The sequence below is a fragment of the Chaetodon auriga genome, chromosome 10 (genome assembly GCF_051107435.1).
Source record: "Chaetodon auriga isolate fChaAug3 chromosome 10, fChaAug3.hap1, whole genome shotgun sequence".
NCBI lineage: Eukaryota > Metazoa > Chordata > Actinopteri > Chaetodontiformes > Chaetodontidae > Chaetodon > Chaetodon auriga.
In genome coordinates this window covers 443855-460000 of record NC_135083.1, presented here as the reverse complement: position 1 = coordinate 460000, position 16146 = coordinate 443855, and the positions used below count along the sequence as shown (strand labels likewise).

The 16146-nt window shown below is 48.0% G+C and overlaps 1 protein-coding gene across 4 annotated transcripts in view; it reads left to right on the top strand.

The window, feature by feature from the left end:
• The window catches only part of cacna1fb (calcium channel, voltage-dependent, L type, alpha 1F subunit), a 58610-nt gene extending 42689 nt beyond the window's left edge, over positions 1–15921 (top strand). For 2 of the 4 annotated variants that reach the window (XM_076741502.1, XM_076741499.1), the window contains 29 exons: positions 1353–1412; positions 1496–1602; positions 3943–4030; positions 4520–4627; positions 4921–4973; positions 5125–5271; positions 5345–5546; positions 6096–6254; positions 6347–6457; positions 6879–6962; positions 7414–7542; positions 7648–7713; positions 8312–8403; positions 8570–8729; positions 8863–8990; positions 9589–9685; positions 9804–9906; positions 10111–10212; positions 10384–10514; positions 10662–10796; positions 10873–10933; positions 11098–11314; positions 11570–11677; positions 11812–11945; positions 12133–12245; positions 12339–12543; positions 12697–12759; positions 12841–12941; positions 13023–15920. In XM_076741502.1, the coding sequence (XP_076597617.1) occupies positions 1353–1412; positions 1496–1602; positions 3943–4030; positions 4520–4627; positions 4921–4973; positions 5125–5271; positions 5345–5546; positions 6096–6254; positions 6347–6457; positions 6879–6962; positions 7414–7542; positions 7648–7713; positions 8312–8403; positions 8570–8729; positions 8863–8990; positions 9589–9685; positions 9804–9906; positions 10111–10212; positions 10384–10514; positions 10662–10796; positions 10873–10933; positions 11098–11314; positions 11570–11677; positions 11812–11945; positions 12133–12245; positions 12339–12543; positions 12697–12759; positions 12841–12941; positions 13023–13286 (3528 nt within the window). In that variant the 3' untranslated portion in view covers positions 13287–15920. Of the gene's footprint in view, positions 1–1352; positions 1413–1495; positions 1603–3942; positions 4031–4519; positions 4628–4920; positions 4974–5124; positions 5272–5344; positions 5547–6095; positions 6255–6346; positions 6458–6878; positions 6963–7413; positions 7543–7647; positions 7714–8311; positions 8404–8569; positions 8730–8862; positions 8991–9588; positions 9686–9803; positions 9907–10110; positions 10213–10383; positions 10515–10661; positions 10797–10872; positions 10934–11097; positions 11315–11569; positions 11678–11811; positions 11946–12132; positions 12246–12338; positions 12544–12696; positions 12760–12840; positions 12942–13022 lie in introns of all 4 variants that reach the window. The other 2 variants (XM_076741498.1, XM_076741497.1) reach the window with 2 other exon arrangements.
• The last annotated feature ends 225 nt before the right edge of the window (positions 15922–16146 follow it).

Here is a 16146-nt window from a genome sequence, read left to right as displayed (position 1 = left end):
ACATGGCAGTGACATCACAGTGACATGGCAGTGACATCACAGTGACATCACAGAGACATAGCAGTGACATCACAGAGACATGGCAGTGACATGGCAGTGACATCACAGTGACATGGCAGTGACATCACAGAGACATCGCAGTGACATCACAGTGACATGGCAGTGACATCACAGTGACATCACATAGACATCGCAGAGACATCGCAGTGACATCACAGTGACATGGCAGAGACATCACAGAGACATCATAAAGACATCGCAGTGACATCGCAGTGACATCACATCACATCAGCCGAAAAGGCTCCGGAGGCATTGAGGACACTTGATGGACGGAAGCATCACTGTTGGTGTGAATGGGCTCAGAGAGGACAGTGGACCAATCACATGAGAGTGACTAGAAGAAGTGTTTCATGTGATGAACGGCATAGAAAACAGGCCGGAGTCACACACTCACATGTTTACGTAGGAGCTTTCTTGACTCTGGATTGGTTAGTCCTGATGTTAAATCTTAATTTGGGGCTTGTCTGTCCTGCATTAGGACTCACCTGTCTCAACTTGTCTCAGCCCAGCTTTCTTGACTCTGGGTTTGTTGGTCTGGACTTGTGGACGTGTTGGTTTCAGTATGGCTCAGGTGGCCTGACTTAGGACTTGTAGTTCCTGACCTGGTGCGTACGTGTCTTACTGTGAACTTATGTCTTGATTCAGGACTTACTGGTCTTTACTCGTGTCCCTCGATATGTCCACTGTAGCTGTCTTACTCTGTGTTTTAGCAGCGTTGGTGGAAGCTTGATCCAAGTACAATGTGAGACAATAAAGTGAATCTGGAATCCTGATCTTGCCTTGGGACGTACCTGTTCGGAACTTGGTAGTTGCTGGTATTAACTTGGGACTTCCTGGTCTTGGCCAGTGAATTAATGGTCTTGGGGAAAACCTGTCTTGACCTTGGACTTGCTGGTCTTGACTTGTGAACTTTTGGTCTCAACTATGGACTCAATGGACTTGTCTCAAACCCCCCTGTCCTAAATCTGGACTCACCTGTATTGACTTGGCTTGTGTTAGTTGTAAATTAGGACATTCTGGTCTGGACCCGTGTTGACTGATAAATCCCAGACTGAGACAATGAGTCCAGAGAGGACTTGTCTTCTGTGCTGAAAGTCTTCACACGTGATGGACAAACTTCCAGGACTGTTTTTGATCCCATTGATGTGCTGCCCCTCATCTAAAGGACATAAAGGACAAGGACAAATGACTGACGTCCTGGACTAAAACTGACCATAATCTGAGTGTATTTATTTATGTTCTCGTGTTTGTGATGTGTGTATTTACTCGTGTCTTTCCGTGTGTTTGTGTAGATTCTGGGCTATGCAGACTACGCCTTCACCTCCATCTTCACTGTGGAGATTCTGTTGAAGGTAAAATTCACCATCAGCTGGGATGTCGTCCTTTGTCGTCTTCTCTTGATTTAATGCGACCTTCGTCTCTCTCTTTGTGTCAGATGACGGTCCACGGAGCGTTCCTCCATCAGGGCTCCTTCTGCAGAAACTGGTTTAACTTGTTGGATCTGCTGGTCGTCAGCGTCTCGCTGGTCTCCTTCTTCCTTCAGTCAGTATCAAACTCATTTTTCAACATTAACAAACGACAGTCAGCGTTAGTGAATCCACTCATTCAACACGTCTGTGAAACGATGGCAGACACTCCGTTTGAACACCATCAGCAGCCACAGAAGTATTTCAGGCTTCCTCCAAACGGGGTCAGCACCTTCACGGTGCAAAAATAAGGGATAAACCAAACCTGAGGGACACAAATCAAGCAGGGGGTCTGGGGGTCCTTCAGCATGAGTGTCAGATACTTCATTTCCTGCACTCTGGTGTATTTTTATGTACCAGTTTGTGCTTTTTATGCATCAGTTTCACAGTCCTCTGCCACCGATAGAAGACATGATAGAAGACGTCTCATTTTGACCTCCAGTCCTAAACCTCCCACAAAGGATGAAGCAGAAGTTTCCACTAGGGTTGAGCCGGATACTCGTTTCAGACGGTACAGATAAAGCATTTTTGACGAGTACGAACATGATACGAGTAAAACTCGTCACTATCCGAGCTCATGCTGAAGGAAAATCCTCATTGGGTAACTGACTGTCTTCACGCTCTGCTCTGTTCTCACGACTTGTTTCGTAACGTACGCGGTGCATTTGACAACAAGACAGAGCTGAAAACGGCTCGTGTCGCGTCGGTCACTGCCGCCGGTCAGATTTTTTTTTTTTTTTTTACCGTCTGCTTGCTCTTAGTTTGGCTGCTGATATAAAGTCAGTTGGAAAACTTTGCTCGTACTGAACGCGGTGCTTTTGAGAAGAATACAGTGAACAAGGCTGACATATTATTTCCCCGTATCATTAAAAAATAAAGTCTTACAGACCACTTCCACACTTCCACACTTCCACACATGTAGCTGAACACACACAGTAGCCTATATTAATATTTTTATTGTAAATCAATTTCAGACTAATGTACCGATTTATGCCCCACCCATTTCCGACTTCCGATTTTACTACCACGCCCACTTCTGGTTTAGCCCCCACCCACTCCGAGCACAGATACAGATACAGATCATTTAGATGGTTGAACAGATACAGATACAGATAGTGGTGTTCTCACTCATCCCTAGTTTCCACCTGGAGGATTAGTGCTTAAAGTTTCTCTGCGGCTCTTCTGCCTCCATCTTCACAGAGCTGTCAGCTTCTGTGTGGGCCAAAGGCTCAGCTAACGATCACATGACGACTCTGAACTCAGGGACGACAACAGGAAACACGTTACCACACAACGACTCTCAGCATCGTCCTCTGAGGAAGGCCGCAGCGTCACGAACGAGTCGAGACCAGGTCGTCCTCTGCCGAGTGGGGCAGTCTGACAGGACAGCTAACATTAGCAGCCATGCTAGTCACACAGAAACATATTCTTAGCTAACATTAGCAGCCATGCTAGTCACACAGAAACACATTCTTAGCTAACATTAGCAGCCATGCTAGTCACACAGAAACACATTCTTAGCTAACATTAGCAGCCATGCTAGTCACACAGAAACACATTCTTAGCTAACATTAGCAGCCATGCTAGAGACGAAGCGCTGGCTAACATTCTAACGTTTGCTTTCAAATAGAAAACAGTTGAATGTTTTTTGCAGACTGAAATGGAAAAAGGACGTTTGGTTGTCTGAATGTTAATAGAAAAAAATATTATTTCTTTATGTCTCTTTGGTTTTCTGTGCAAATTCAACATTTTCTTTCTCTCAGTCGATCAGTGATCAAATATCATTTAATTCATTCGGTTTTAATGTTTCATATTTGCTTTTTTAATTTCTGTGAAACTCAACCTGCAGGAACATCTGAACTTCACTCGTGATGAATGAATGAATGAATGAATGAATGACACGAAGCTGCCGAACTGATGGATTTTCTCCTTCAGGTTGATTTTTATAGAAATAAACTGAAGATCAACATGAACCCTGACAGATGTTTTAGAAAATGATCAGCTGGGATTCAAACAGGAAGTAATGATCTTTGTGTGTGTGCTGCCCCCTGCTGGGAGAAGACGACAGCTACAACTCTCAGCTCACAGCAGTGGAAGAAGTACTGAAACACTTCAATGAAAGTACTAATACCACAGTGTAGATAGTGGATAGATAATATACAAAAAATTATTGGATTATATTTATTGATGCATTCATGTGTTCATCACAAGGTGGAGCTCAAGTCAATGACTTTCTATCCTGCTGATGATAAATGAAGTAAAAAGTACAATATTTACCTCTGAAGTGTACAAATATAAAGTAACAAGGAATTGCTCAAAGTACCAGTACCTCACACTCTTACTTGAGTACATGTACTTGTTCGGTGTCCAGCGGTGCAGACGGCTGCTCGCTGACTCGCTGTGTTTGTGTCTGTAGCTCCAGCGCCATCTCGGTGGTGAAGATCCTCCGAGTCCTGCGAGTGCTCCGACCTCTGAGAGCCATCAACAGAGCCAAAGGACTGAAGGCGAGTCAGCTGATGGAAGAGGCACATCCTGCAATTCTTACCCAAAAAAAACAACCTGCAGGAATCTGTGATTCTTCATGTGTTCATTTTAGTTTCAGATTGTTTCAGATCTTCATGTTGAGAACAGTTTACCTGAAAATACACCTGAACAGCAGATGATCCTTCACAGATATCACCTCATACCTCCAACTCCTGATATTCCAGCCGTCAGCTCATAGTCAATAGTTCATGTTTGATGGCAGAAAGGCCGAAGTCAGAGGCTGCAGGTGGTGTGATGAGGAGGAGGAGGAGGAGGAGGGGGAGGAGGAGGGGGAGGCGCTGAATGAAGGAAAGCAGCATCGATGGCGCTTCAGAAACACCTGCAGAGCAGAGAGAGCTGGACGATTCAGACAGGGTTTGTCAGGACCAGGAGTTAGCCAGGACCAGGAGATGTAAACACTCCTTGATGTGTAAAGTGTGTGTGTGTGTGTGTGTGTGTGTGTGTTGCAGCACGTGGTCCAGTGTGTGTTTGTGGCCATCAGGACGATCGGGAACATCATGATCGTCACGACTCTGCTTCAGTTCATGTTCGCCTGCATCGGCGTTCAGCTCTTCAAGGTGAGAACAAATAAAGTTTCACTGGTTTGAATTTCAAACTCTTCTTCTTCTTCTTCTTCTTCTCGCTGAACGTAAAATCAGCTGTGAGCTCGTGTAAATATTTACTACCCTGGTTTCTCGTCATACGTCAGTGAAGGATCATTTTACTGCAGAACAAGTACTTTTACTTCATAATACCTCTGTACTTTTACTCAAGTAAAGGATCTGAGTACTTTTTCCACCACTGCTGCGTATTTGAAGCTTCAGTGTCGGAATTAAAGTCTAAAACTCACAATTCTTTGTTTGTGTTTCAGGGTAAATTCTATCGCTGCACAGACGAAGCCAAACACACTCCTGAACAGTGCAAGTAAGAGTTCAAGACCACAGCAGAGACACACGTCCAGAGTGAAGACCTGACCTCACCAAGGGTGTGTGTGTGTGTGTGTGTGTGTGTGTGTGTGTGTGTGTGTGTGTGTGTGTGTGTGTGTGTGTGTGTGTGTGTGTGTTCGTTCGTTCAGAGGGACCTTTGTGGTGTACAAAGATGGAGACGTGAACCATCCGATGGTCAGAGAGAGAATCTGGCATAACAGCGACTTCAACTTCGATAACGTACTGATGGGGATGATGGCGCTCTTCACCGTCTCCACCTTCGAGGGCTGGCCCGCGTGAGTATTCAAACTTTATCAATGCTGTCAGGCAGAGACAGACTGACAAACTGACCCCCCCCCCCCCCCCCAGGCTGCTGTACAAAGCTATCGATGCTAATGGGGAGAACTCTGGTCCCATCTACAACTATCGAGTGGAGATCTCCATCTTCTTCATCGTCTACATCATCATCATTGCCTTCTTCATGATGAACATCTTCGTGGGTTTCGTCATCATCACCTTCAGAGAGCAGGGCGAGCAGGAGTACAAGAACTGTGAGCTGGACAAGAACCAGGTGAACACCTCACCTGGATCTCTGCCGGGTCAACAGTTCATACACAAGTAGCATCAACACATTTAAAGTTCTGAAACATGATCACACACGTCCACTCTGAGGTCAACACCTGAGTCAGCTGACTTGACAGGTGTGCGCAGGTGTTGTCACGACAACAGGAAGTTAGTTACTGTCCTCTGTCAGCAGGTGGAGCCAGACTCTGCAGAACTCCCCTGACAGTCTTCATGTTTTTAAGTTTCTTCAGTATCATAGTGATCTTTGAGAGCTGTCTGTACATCTATGAGCACGCTGCTAACAGGGGCTGCTAATGGGGGCAGCTAACAGGAGCAGCTAACAGGAGCAGCTAACAGGAGCTATAATGGGGTAGCTAACAGGGGCTGCTAATGGGGCAGCTAACAGAAGCTGTAACAGGGGCAGCTACCAGCTAATTCAGCAGAGGGCTAAGCTAACTACACTTTGACTCAGTGTGACTCACTGAAGCCAGAGAAACGTTTGACTTCCTGTTTGTGAGTGTGACGTCAGAGATGACCTCTGTGTTTCTGTCTGCAGCGTCAGTGTGTGGAGTACGCTCTGAAAGCTCAGCCGCTGAAACTTTACATCCCAAAGAATCCGGTTCAGTATAAGTTCTGGTCTATCATCAACTCAACAGGATTCGAGTACGTTATGTTCGTCCTCATCCTGCTCAACACCGTCACTCTGGCTGTTCAGGTGAGCAAACGCTTCCTGTCTGTCATTAACCCCACCCCCTCTGCCCTGAAGTGATCAGTCCTTTTTACGTCTTCCTGTTTCCTGTCCTCCAGCACTACGAACAGTCCAAAACCTTCAGCTACATCATGGACATCCTCAACATGGTGTTCACTGGACTCTTCACGGTGGAGATGCTGCTGAAGCTGCTGGCTCTCAGACTCAGGGTGAGCGGAGCAGCGCTGATGCTAACTGCTAACTGCTAACAGTCCAGCGTGCGTCACAGCACACAGACCTTCTTCCTCTGACCCTTGACCTCCATTAAAACAGCTCCTTCCTTCATCACCACGAACACACACTGTAGTTTATTCTGACCCGTTGCCATTGATGACATCACACTGATCTGTTTGCTGTTTCTTATTGGTTCTGATGTGACCTTTGACCCCTGTGACTTTCATGTCCATTCTGAAACAGACAACATGCTCCACATCAGAGCATGAAGCTAATGAGACTAATCAACGACTGATAACGAGGCTGATCAGTGTTTGGTCTGTTCATGTTTGATGATGTCACTGGGAGTTAATGACATCATCGCCCTGCATCAGTCTGATTGGCTGTAGAAACGTCTTGTGTCTCTTTGTCTTGCAGCATTACTTCGTGGATGCCTGGAACTCGTTTGATGCTCTCATCGTGGTCGGCAGCGTCGTCGACATCGTCGTCACGGAGTTCAGTGTGAGTGAGCTACATTCTGATTGGCTGACAGCTCTAAACGATGGTAACGAGGACGTAGTGACAGTCCATCAGTGTGTGTCCTCTGTGCTGTCCTCTGAGGGTCCTTTTTTCTTTTTCAGTAAATTAATCTTCATAAAAATGTTTCATGTTGAAAGTCTTTGGGAAGACGAGGTGACTCTCACCTGTGTGACATCACTAATTTACACCTGAGTTACAATGAAGGAAACAAACAGAATCACCGAGTCACAGTCATGGACATGAGACGCAGTTCATTCGTCCACTGAGGACAGAGTGAAGACACCTGACAGGAAGGAAGACCCGAATACTCTGAGGACACGTCCAACATGTAAGAGACATCTGAAGCTGTTCACTAAACCTCTCTCTGTCCGTCTCTCTGTCTGTCTCTGTCTCTGTCCGTCTCTCTCTGTCCATCTCTCTCCGTCTGTCTCAGAGTGGGGAGGACAGCTCCAGGGTGTCGATCACCTTCTTCCGTCTGTTTCGAGTCATGCGATTGGTCAAGCTGCTGAGTAAAGGGGAGGGGATTCGCACGCTGCTGTGGACGTTCATCAAATCACTGCAGGTGAAAGGGTGGGGCTACCTGTTGGGGGCGGGGCTAACAGAGAACTGCTTGCTCTTGCTCCAGGGTGCAGCGGCAGCAGTCTAACGTCCTCTGTCTGTCTCTCAGGCTCTGCCGTACGTCGCTCTGCTCATCGCCATGATCTTCTTCATCTACGCTGTCATCGGGATGCAGGTGAGGTGATGCACAGGTGATCCTGCAGGGGGCGCTGTGATCAGCTGTCTGTTGCCAAACTGCTCTGAGACAAAGACGTTGTAGAGGGGGGATGTGTCACTCTGATGCAATCGGGGGCAGGGGGACACTGAGGATTCTCGTCCTCAGTGGACATGGTGGGTGGGGTCCACAGCTGCACCTGAAGGTCGTCTGCATCGTGTTTCAGGGTTCATCAGCAGACACACCTGTATGCGTCACAGCGTGAATCCAGGTGAAAACCTTCAAACGCTGCATTAATATTGATCTGTGAACAAAGTTCTGATCAGACTTTATTTACCTGCTGAACGTCCTGATCCAGAGTCAGGTCACATGACAGCAGGTTTCATCCAATGGTCGTTAAATGTGACGCGAGCCGATGAAGAGCTGCTGATGGACATTTACACTCTGTCTGTCTGTGTCTCTGCCTGTCCCTCTGTCTGTCCCTCTGTCTGTCTGTCTCTCTACCTGTCTCTCTCTCTCTATCTGTCTGACTGTCTGTCCCTCTGTCTGTCTGTCTCTCTACCTGTCCCTCTCTCTCTATCTGTCTGACTGTCTGTCTCTCTGTCTGTCTGTCTCTCAGACCTTTGGAAAGGTAGCGATGCAGGATCACACTCAGATCAACAGAAACAACAACTTCCAGACTTTTCCTCAGGCTGTCCTCCTCCTCTTCAGGTCAGATCTTCTTCTTATGTCTTTGTCTTCTTCTGAGACTTAAATGAATGAAACCCTAACCCGGCTAACAGCTAACGACTAACAGCTAACAGCTCAGTGAGAGTTCAGGTTGTCGTCAGAAGTGACTGAAACTAACAGTCGAGACACAAACTCTGTGTGTCTGCAGGTGTGCGACAGGTGAGGCGTGGCAGGAGATCATGTTGGCCAGTCTGCCAGGTAAACGCTGTGACCCCGAGTCAGACTACGAACCGGGAGAAGAGTTCAGCTGTGGAAGCAACTTCGCCATCGTTTACTTCATCAGCTTCTTCATGCTGTGTGCTTTCCTGGTCAGAACACACACACACACACACACACACACACAGAAAGAGACACAGAGACACAGAGACACACACACACACAACACATGGAGACACACATAGAGACACGCACACACACACTGACTGTCTCTGTCTCCTTCAGATCATTAACCTGTTTGTCGCCGTCATCATGGACAACTTTGACTATCTGACACGTGATTGGTCAATTCTGGGGCCGCATCACCTGGACGAGTTTAAGAGGATCTGGTCTGAATATGATCCAGAGGCAAAGTAAGAGTCCTCTTTGAGATCTGGTTCACATCTGAGGGTCCAGCAGAGGCAGATCCAGGATGTAGTTAGCTTAGCTTAGCTTAGCTTAGCTTAGCTTAGCTCAAAGGATCAGTGAGTGGACTCAGACGACAGGACATGGATGCAGAGGGGACGCTGAGCAGAAACTGATCCCTGAACAGACAAACGTCTAAAACACACAAATCCAACGCAGAGACACTGACTACAGGTCAGAACTCACCTGAGGGGGCGCCGTTCTCTTACTCAGTGTGGTCTCAATTACTTCAGTACAGTTTTGAGGTACTGCTTTACTTGAGTACTTTGAGTACTTGACTTTTTATAGATCAGAGTACTCAGTACTACATACAGCAGTAAAAATATTTAATTCAAAAGTATCAAAGTACCACTGACATACTAACACCTGAATAATAAGGATCCAGTAGTACTTCAGTATTAGTAACAGGGCTGTTCTGCAGTAAGAGTACTTGATGCTTTCAGTACATGTTGTTGCTCATACACTTTGACGCAGGTACGTGTGATGTAGTATTTGTGTACCTGTCGCTCGGTGGAGCAGCTGACGGTGTTGCGCTCTGACCTGCAGGGGTCGGATCAAACACCTGGACGTGGTGGCTCTGCTCAGGAGGATCCAGCCTCCTCTGGGCTTCGGGAAGCTCTGTCCTCACAGAGTGGCCTGTAAGGTAACACCTGCGCACTCCGTCCTGCGCTCACCTGTTCCAGCCGTTTATAGATCGGGAGGTCACGTGACTTCCGTCTTGTCCTAATCGAAGACTGTGTGCTCCTCTTCCTCTCCGTCAGCGGCTGGTGGCGATGAACATGCCTCTGAACGCCGACGGGATGGTGACCTTCAACGCCACGCTCTTCGCTCTGGTTCGCACCGCCCTCAAGATCAAGACCGAAGGTATCTGATTGGTCCAGAGCAGCAGGAAGCGAAGCAGCTGCTGATGATGACTCTGAGTTGTCTGAGGATCAAAACGCCGCGACCGCAAACGATGTTCACGCTCGACTGTTTTTTATTTAAACTGGAACTTTATTTGTCATCATGACATGAACGCAGCTTCGCCACCATTCAGATCTGACCCCGCCCACTGTGTGCTGTTGCCAGGTAACCCCGAGCAGGAGAACGAGGAGCTGAGGGGGATCATCAAGAAGATCTGGAAGAGAATGAAACCAAAACTACTGGACGAAGTAATACCACCACATGAAGGTACTAATACTACGGGTACCACAACAACTACTGTTAGCAAACACCGCTAATACAATACACACAGTACAAATACTACAAGAACTAGTGCTAATACTACTACAAGAACACATACTGCTGCTGGGAGTCCTTCTGACTGTCTCACCTGTCTCACCTGTCTCACCTGTCCGTCAGAGGAGGAAGTGACAGTCGGGAAGTTCTACGCGACCTTCCTGATCCAGGATTACTTCAGGAAGTTCAGGAAGAGGAAAGAGAAAGGAGATCTGACCGGCGAGTCAGACGCCACCAACCCGTCGGCTGTCCAGGTCCGTCCATTGTCCATCCGTCTCTCTCTGTACACTGGTGAGACAACAGCATGAGAACAGGATCTCAGTAAAATGATGGTAAACTCTGTGTGTGTGTGTGTGTGTGTGTGTGTGTGTGTGTGTGTGTGTGCGTGTGTGTGCGTACAGCTGTGTAAAGCCGGTCTGAAGACTCTGCAGGATCTGGGTCCAGAGATGCGTCTGGCTCTGAATGAGGACCTGGAGGAGGACGAGGAGGAGGTCCTGATGGAGGAGGAGGAGCTGGAGGAGAACGCAGCCTATAAGGTTTTTAGAAAGACGCCGTGTTTTAAAAACGTCCTTTGAAGACATGTCCAGGTGTGACCGTTCGGTTTCTCCGCAGGGTGAAAACGGGTTTGGACCAGACAAAGAGAGACGAGGCTCCATGCTGACCACGCCCACAGGTAAGCCACCCCCTCACATCATGTGACTTCACAGCGTTGCTGTGGTTATGTGAGGTTAGATAAGTCATGTGGTCTGAACCCAACAGGAAGTGACAAACAGATTTAAACATGTTGGTGAAGTGTCTCTGACGTACTGACGCTTCACCGCCTCTGTCTGCCTGCAGGTCCCGGCGGGGGCGGCGGGGACGGCGGCGTGTCTAACGGAGGCCTGATTCACCGGGTCGGTTCTCTCACCAAGATGCCAAACGGCAGCGACCACGATGAACACCTTCGCCGTGGAGACAACATGAGGTCATCTGTCAATCATCACCATCCCCACCGGCCGTCGGTGAAGAACGGTCTGCTGGACCGTCAGAGACCGTCCTACTACAAACATGGAAGGTACGCACTCATCCTGCTGAGGACAGGAGATGCTGCTGTGAGGACGACAGAGACAAAGACTAAACCGTGACCACCATGTCCAATTCATGTCCTTCACGCTACAAATGGCGTCCTCATTGTTCGCCTGTGACGACTTGCTGCGTTGAGCTTGTTTGGTTTAAACCGTCCTCTGACTGCGTGGACGTTTGTCTCAAACACGTCCTGTTTGTTTTGACTGACAGATCTCTCAGCCAATCGCACTCTCTTGTTCTGCAGGAGGGATTCCAGGGACAGATACTGGAGGAACGGAGACAGGGAGGCATTCGGAGAGCAGGGCTACTACAGCAGAGAGGAGGACACCGACAGCATCGCCTCCAGAGACAGGTAGACTGACGGACAGGTGGACAGACTGACAGACAGACAGGTAGACTGACAGACAGGTAGACAGACTGACAGACGGACAGGTAGACAGACAGACATGCAGGCCTGTGTGTGTGTTATCCTGTGTGTCCTTGCAGACATTACCCCGAAGAGCCTCCTCTGTACAGAGACCACTACGATGGCCACGCCTACACCAACAGTAGCTATGGTAACGGCTACAACGAGGGCAGGAGGACGACACGCAGACGCCTACTTCCTGCCACGCCCACAGGTGAGAGGATGTGTGTGATGTCACAGCTAATTACAGTGATGATATCACGTGATGAGAGTTAATAAAAGGAAGCTGAGCTGAGATCAGACAAAATGACATCATTTGACTCACACACCTGAGCCGTCACTCAGCGTGACATCATCGCCCACAGCTGAGCGGGGGCGTTTGTTTCTTTGTCGTCTGTCAGGTCGGAAGCCGTCGTTTAACATCCAGTGTCTGAGGAGGCAGGGCAGCAGCGACGACCTGCCGATCCCCGGGACGTATCACCCCACCTCACCGCCACGCCGCACACGCGCACAGGTAACACACACACACACACACACACACACACACAGGTGAGACACCCTCCCTTCTCTTTCAGTAGTGTGACCCTACTCTCATCCTCCTCCTCAGCAGATGTTCAGCAGTTATGAGTCTCGTCACTCCTCCGGTCGCTCCTCAGCGGCTTCTTCGGCGTCCTGGGCAAACCCGTGTCCTCGCCGTGGTCGCCTCCTTTATGCTCCTCTCATTCTGGTGGAGGAGGAAGGCAGCCCACCCTGGGGGGGAGGAAGGGGAGGAGGAGGAGGAGGAGAGGGGAAGAAGGCAGGAGCAGGAAGAGGTAAGGCCTGAGATGTCCCAGAGTGTTGGAAACGTCACCTTCAGCCTCTCGCTGTTCGAACGCTCTGAGCTCAAAGGACGAGCTGCGTTCAGCGATCACCATGAAAATCTGTAGATATGTGACCGACCTTTACACGTGTCTGTCGTCCGTCAGGTGTCAGTGTGACAGGTGCGGCGCCCAGACCGGCCTGGTACGGTGGCCCCGCAGGGACATCAGGTAGGAAGATGAACAAACACACGACTGTTATCGCTGTCACTGTGGATCTGATGGTGTCACGTGACTCTTGTTGTGTTGCAGCTCCTCCTCCGTACCGAGCGTACACCACCCTCAGAGTTCCCTCGCAGCTCGGCGCCCAGCTCACTGAGAAACGAGGATCGGCCGACAGTCTGGTGGAGGCGGTGCGGACACGTTGACTGATTACTGACACTGATAGTCGAGTCCCGTCAGGCTGTCGTCACTGACTCTTCTTCTCTCCGCAGGTTCTGATCTCAGAGGGCCTCGGTCTCTATGCTCGAGATCCGAAGTTTGTGGCTTTCGCCAAGCGGGAGATCGCCGACGCGTGTCACATGACCGTGGACGAGATGGAGTCTGCCGCCAGCGACCTGCTCGGCACGGGAAGCCACGGTTTCCTCGGCAACTCGGCCACCGACCCCGCCGCCCTCTACAGCGATGAGGAGCCAATCAGGACGGGCCGCGACGAGGACGAACTGGCAGATGAGATGACCTGCGTGACATCATTCTGATAGACTGGAGCAATGACCAATCAGAGTTAAGACTGAGATCGGCATCACAGAGTGACATTGATTGAATGAAAGGTTAAAGGTCATCATGCAGGTAAATTTAGATGTTTCATGGACAGTTTTTAGAGAAGAGAGGAGGACGGTAATAAAGGAAGGATGAGGAGGAAGACCTGTGAGGACGAAGACACAAAGATTCAGAGACGATGAATAAAAATTTAAAGAGGCTCTGAAGAAGTGATGGAGGCAAACAGGACAAAAGGAACTGAGGACAGACAGAAGGAAAAGACAGAAAAACAGCAAAGAGACGAAGGAAACATTAGAAGGAAAGAGAGGAGGATGAAAGAAAGGATGAAGAGGAAGAACTGAAGGAAGAAAACAAAAGCAGAAAATCTACAGGAAAGGGTTCAGAAGAAGGAAAAGAGAGGACAAAAAAGACAGAGGACAAATAAGACAGGAATGAGTCAAAGGGAGGAAGGACGTGCTGCGAAAGAAGACGAGAGACGAGTCAAATAGTCGAGAAGTGAAGGAATATTTCTGAGTCGTCTCGCAAAAAACCAACGGAAGACGTCTGCCAGCAGAGCGTCACTCGGTGCTGTCTCGTCGTCATGGTAATGTGTTTCATCAGCTCGCCGCGTGGTCGAATCCTCTCAGCTGCACAGAATCACACTTTACCCACAATGCACTGATGCCAGTTTTGCAAGTTGTGTTGCCATTTCATAATTCTCTCACAGGAAACAACTGGTTTAGCGTTGTCCTGTAGCTAGCCAGGCTAACATGAAACCTCCAAATACACTTTACGGCGAGCTAGCTAAACACCAAACTTCAAGCGCCACACATGCTCAGCACTCTTAGCTTGTGTCAGCTGTCATAATTCAATTAATGATAAACACTTTACCAGAAGCTAACTGAGCTACATCAAGGGTGAAAAAACACACCAATGCTAGCTAATAGCGCAGTAACCACCAGTAGCTGTGTAGCGTTAGCTCAAGGTCAACAGCAAGAGCCAAACACTGCTAGCTAACCGCAGGAGGAAATGCTCAGGCAGTTACTCTTACGTGGCACTGAGTTCTGATGGAGCTAGTTAGCGCTAACCAGCTAAATAAAGATTGTGCCATAACCGATTAGCTTGAAATGCAAACTCTGTCTCAAACATGGGAGAAGTGCTGCCAGAGTGCACCTGAACGACTCTTCTCTCTACGTGAAGAAACAGAATTTCGCAATTTACAAATTCATTCACAATTCTTGTCATTGTTTTAAGTGAAACAAAAGATCCAATCATCATGAACGCGTCATAGAGCCAGTACTTTAAAAAAAGGACTGGTCAAAGTTGTCATACTGATGTTTAAGGTGTGTTGGTTGATTCATGGTGTTGTCTCATGAAAGTAACCTGCATGAAAACATTCCACCTGAAAAGTTTCCATTAGCTGCCGGTAGCCTTTAAGCTAACGTGGTCCACTGTACTGCCTGATGCTAACATTACTTAGCGACATGTTTGGCTGACTGCTGTGTCACTCAGTGTGACGAAACCAATCATGTGGTCAGTTTAACATGGATCATGTGATCAGCCACAGCTCAGTCAGACGTGCGTCATACATTCGTTCTGGTATTTAAACAAACGTCGCTGCACTCAGGCTGTGGCACTTGGCAGGAAGCTAGCTAACGTCCAGCAGCCGCTCACGCAGCACTGTTAGCTTAGCTGTGGCATTCATCAAACACGCCGTCATGAACTGATTCATGTTAGCAGCATCAGGCGCTCGGTTCCTGGCCTCATTAGATCAAAAGTGAAAAATACACCAACAACTTGAAAGATGTCTGACACTAATGAAGAAAGCCTAGCTAAAAAAAATAGCCAGCTACAATGCTATCATGTCAGCGACTTTTCTCAAGTCCAAACGGCCTGTTTCTGACAAAAACCACCGAGGACGAGACAAAGACTGAAGAATGTGGGAAAAGTTTGTGAGTGAGGTTTGAGTTCAAAGTCGACCAACATTGAACTTTTCACGTAAAAGACAGACGAGAACAAACAACGATGAAAGTCAGCAGTGAGTTCAGTGAACGAGCCCTCAGAGGTGTCTGGGCTGATCCCGTCAGCTGAGTCTCCACGTCTGACCCAACCGCCCATGTCTTTAGAGACGTGTTGGACGTCCCCATGTGGACGAAGACGCTTGTCATTTTCATTCGTGTGTATTTTTAGTCTTGAAGGGGACACGAGCTAAGAAGACCTTTTTGTTTCTTTGTTTTCTATTGGACCAGAGAAGCTGAGTGTTTGTTCACTGTATTTTCTTTTTTTTTTAATGTTTGAAAGTTTCTTTTCATTCCAACAGTCCGGTGGCGTTTATGTCTCGTCTAAACTTTTGTGTTTCCGTCACCTTTGACTTTTCTTTCCAGCTGTTCGGACAGTTTCCCAGCAGTTAAGGGCTTTTTAATTCCACACCTGGATTCCCCCAAAAATCCCCCTCAGATGTTGAGAGCTGCCACGTTCGGCTGAGAAACAGCTCGGTCTGAACCTTCGTTTACCTCAAATAAAGACTGAAGACAAGACGCTGTCTGACTCCATCTTCTTTCCAACCACAGTACACTGTCTTTCTGGTTCAGTGTTTAAATGAACGATATGAGTGTTTGAGCTTCTCGGCTGCAGTCAGCTGAACAGAGAGTGAAACCAGAAGTAAGAAAAGCTCGTTCAAAGCCACAGATGTTTCTGACAGAACTAAAAATACAGAAGATCTCTTTTCTTTGGCTTCATGTGTTCACGTGATAATCAGATGTTTCTTTAAAAACGGGCTCATATTGTTGTTCAGTCTGTCTTTAGTGGCCTTAGAGGGACATTTTCATAGAAGTGGCCTGTGGTAGAAAACCTACAATA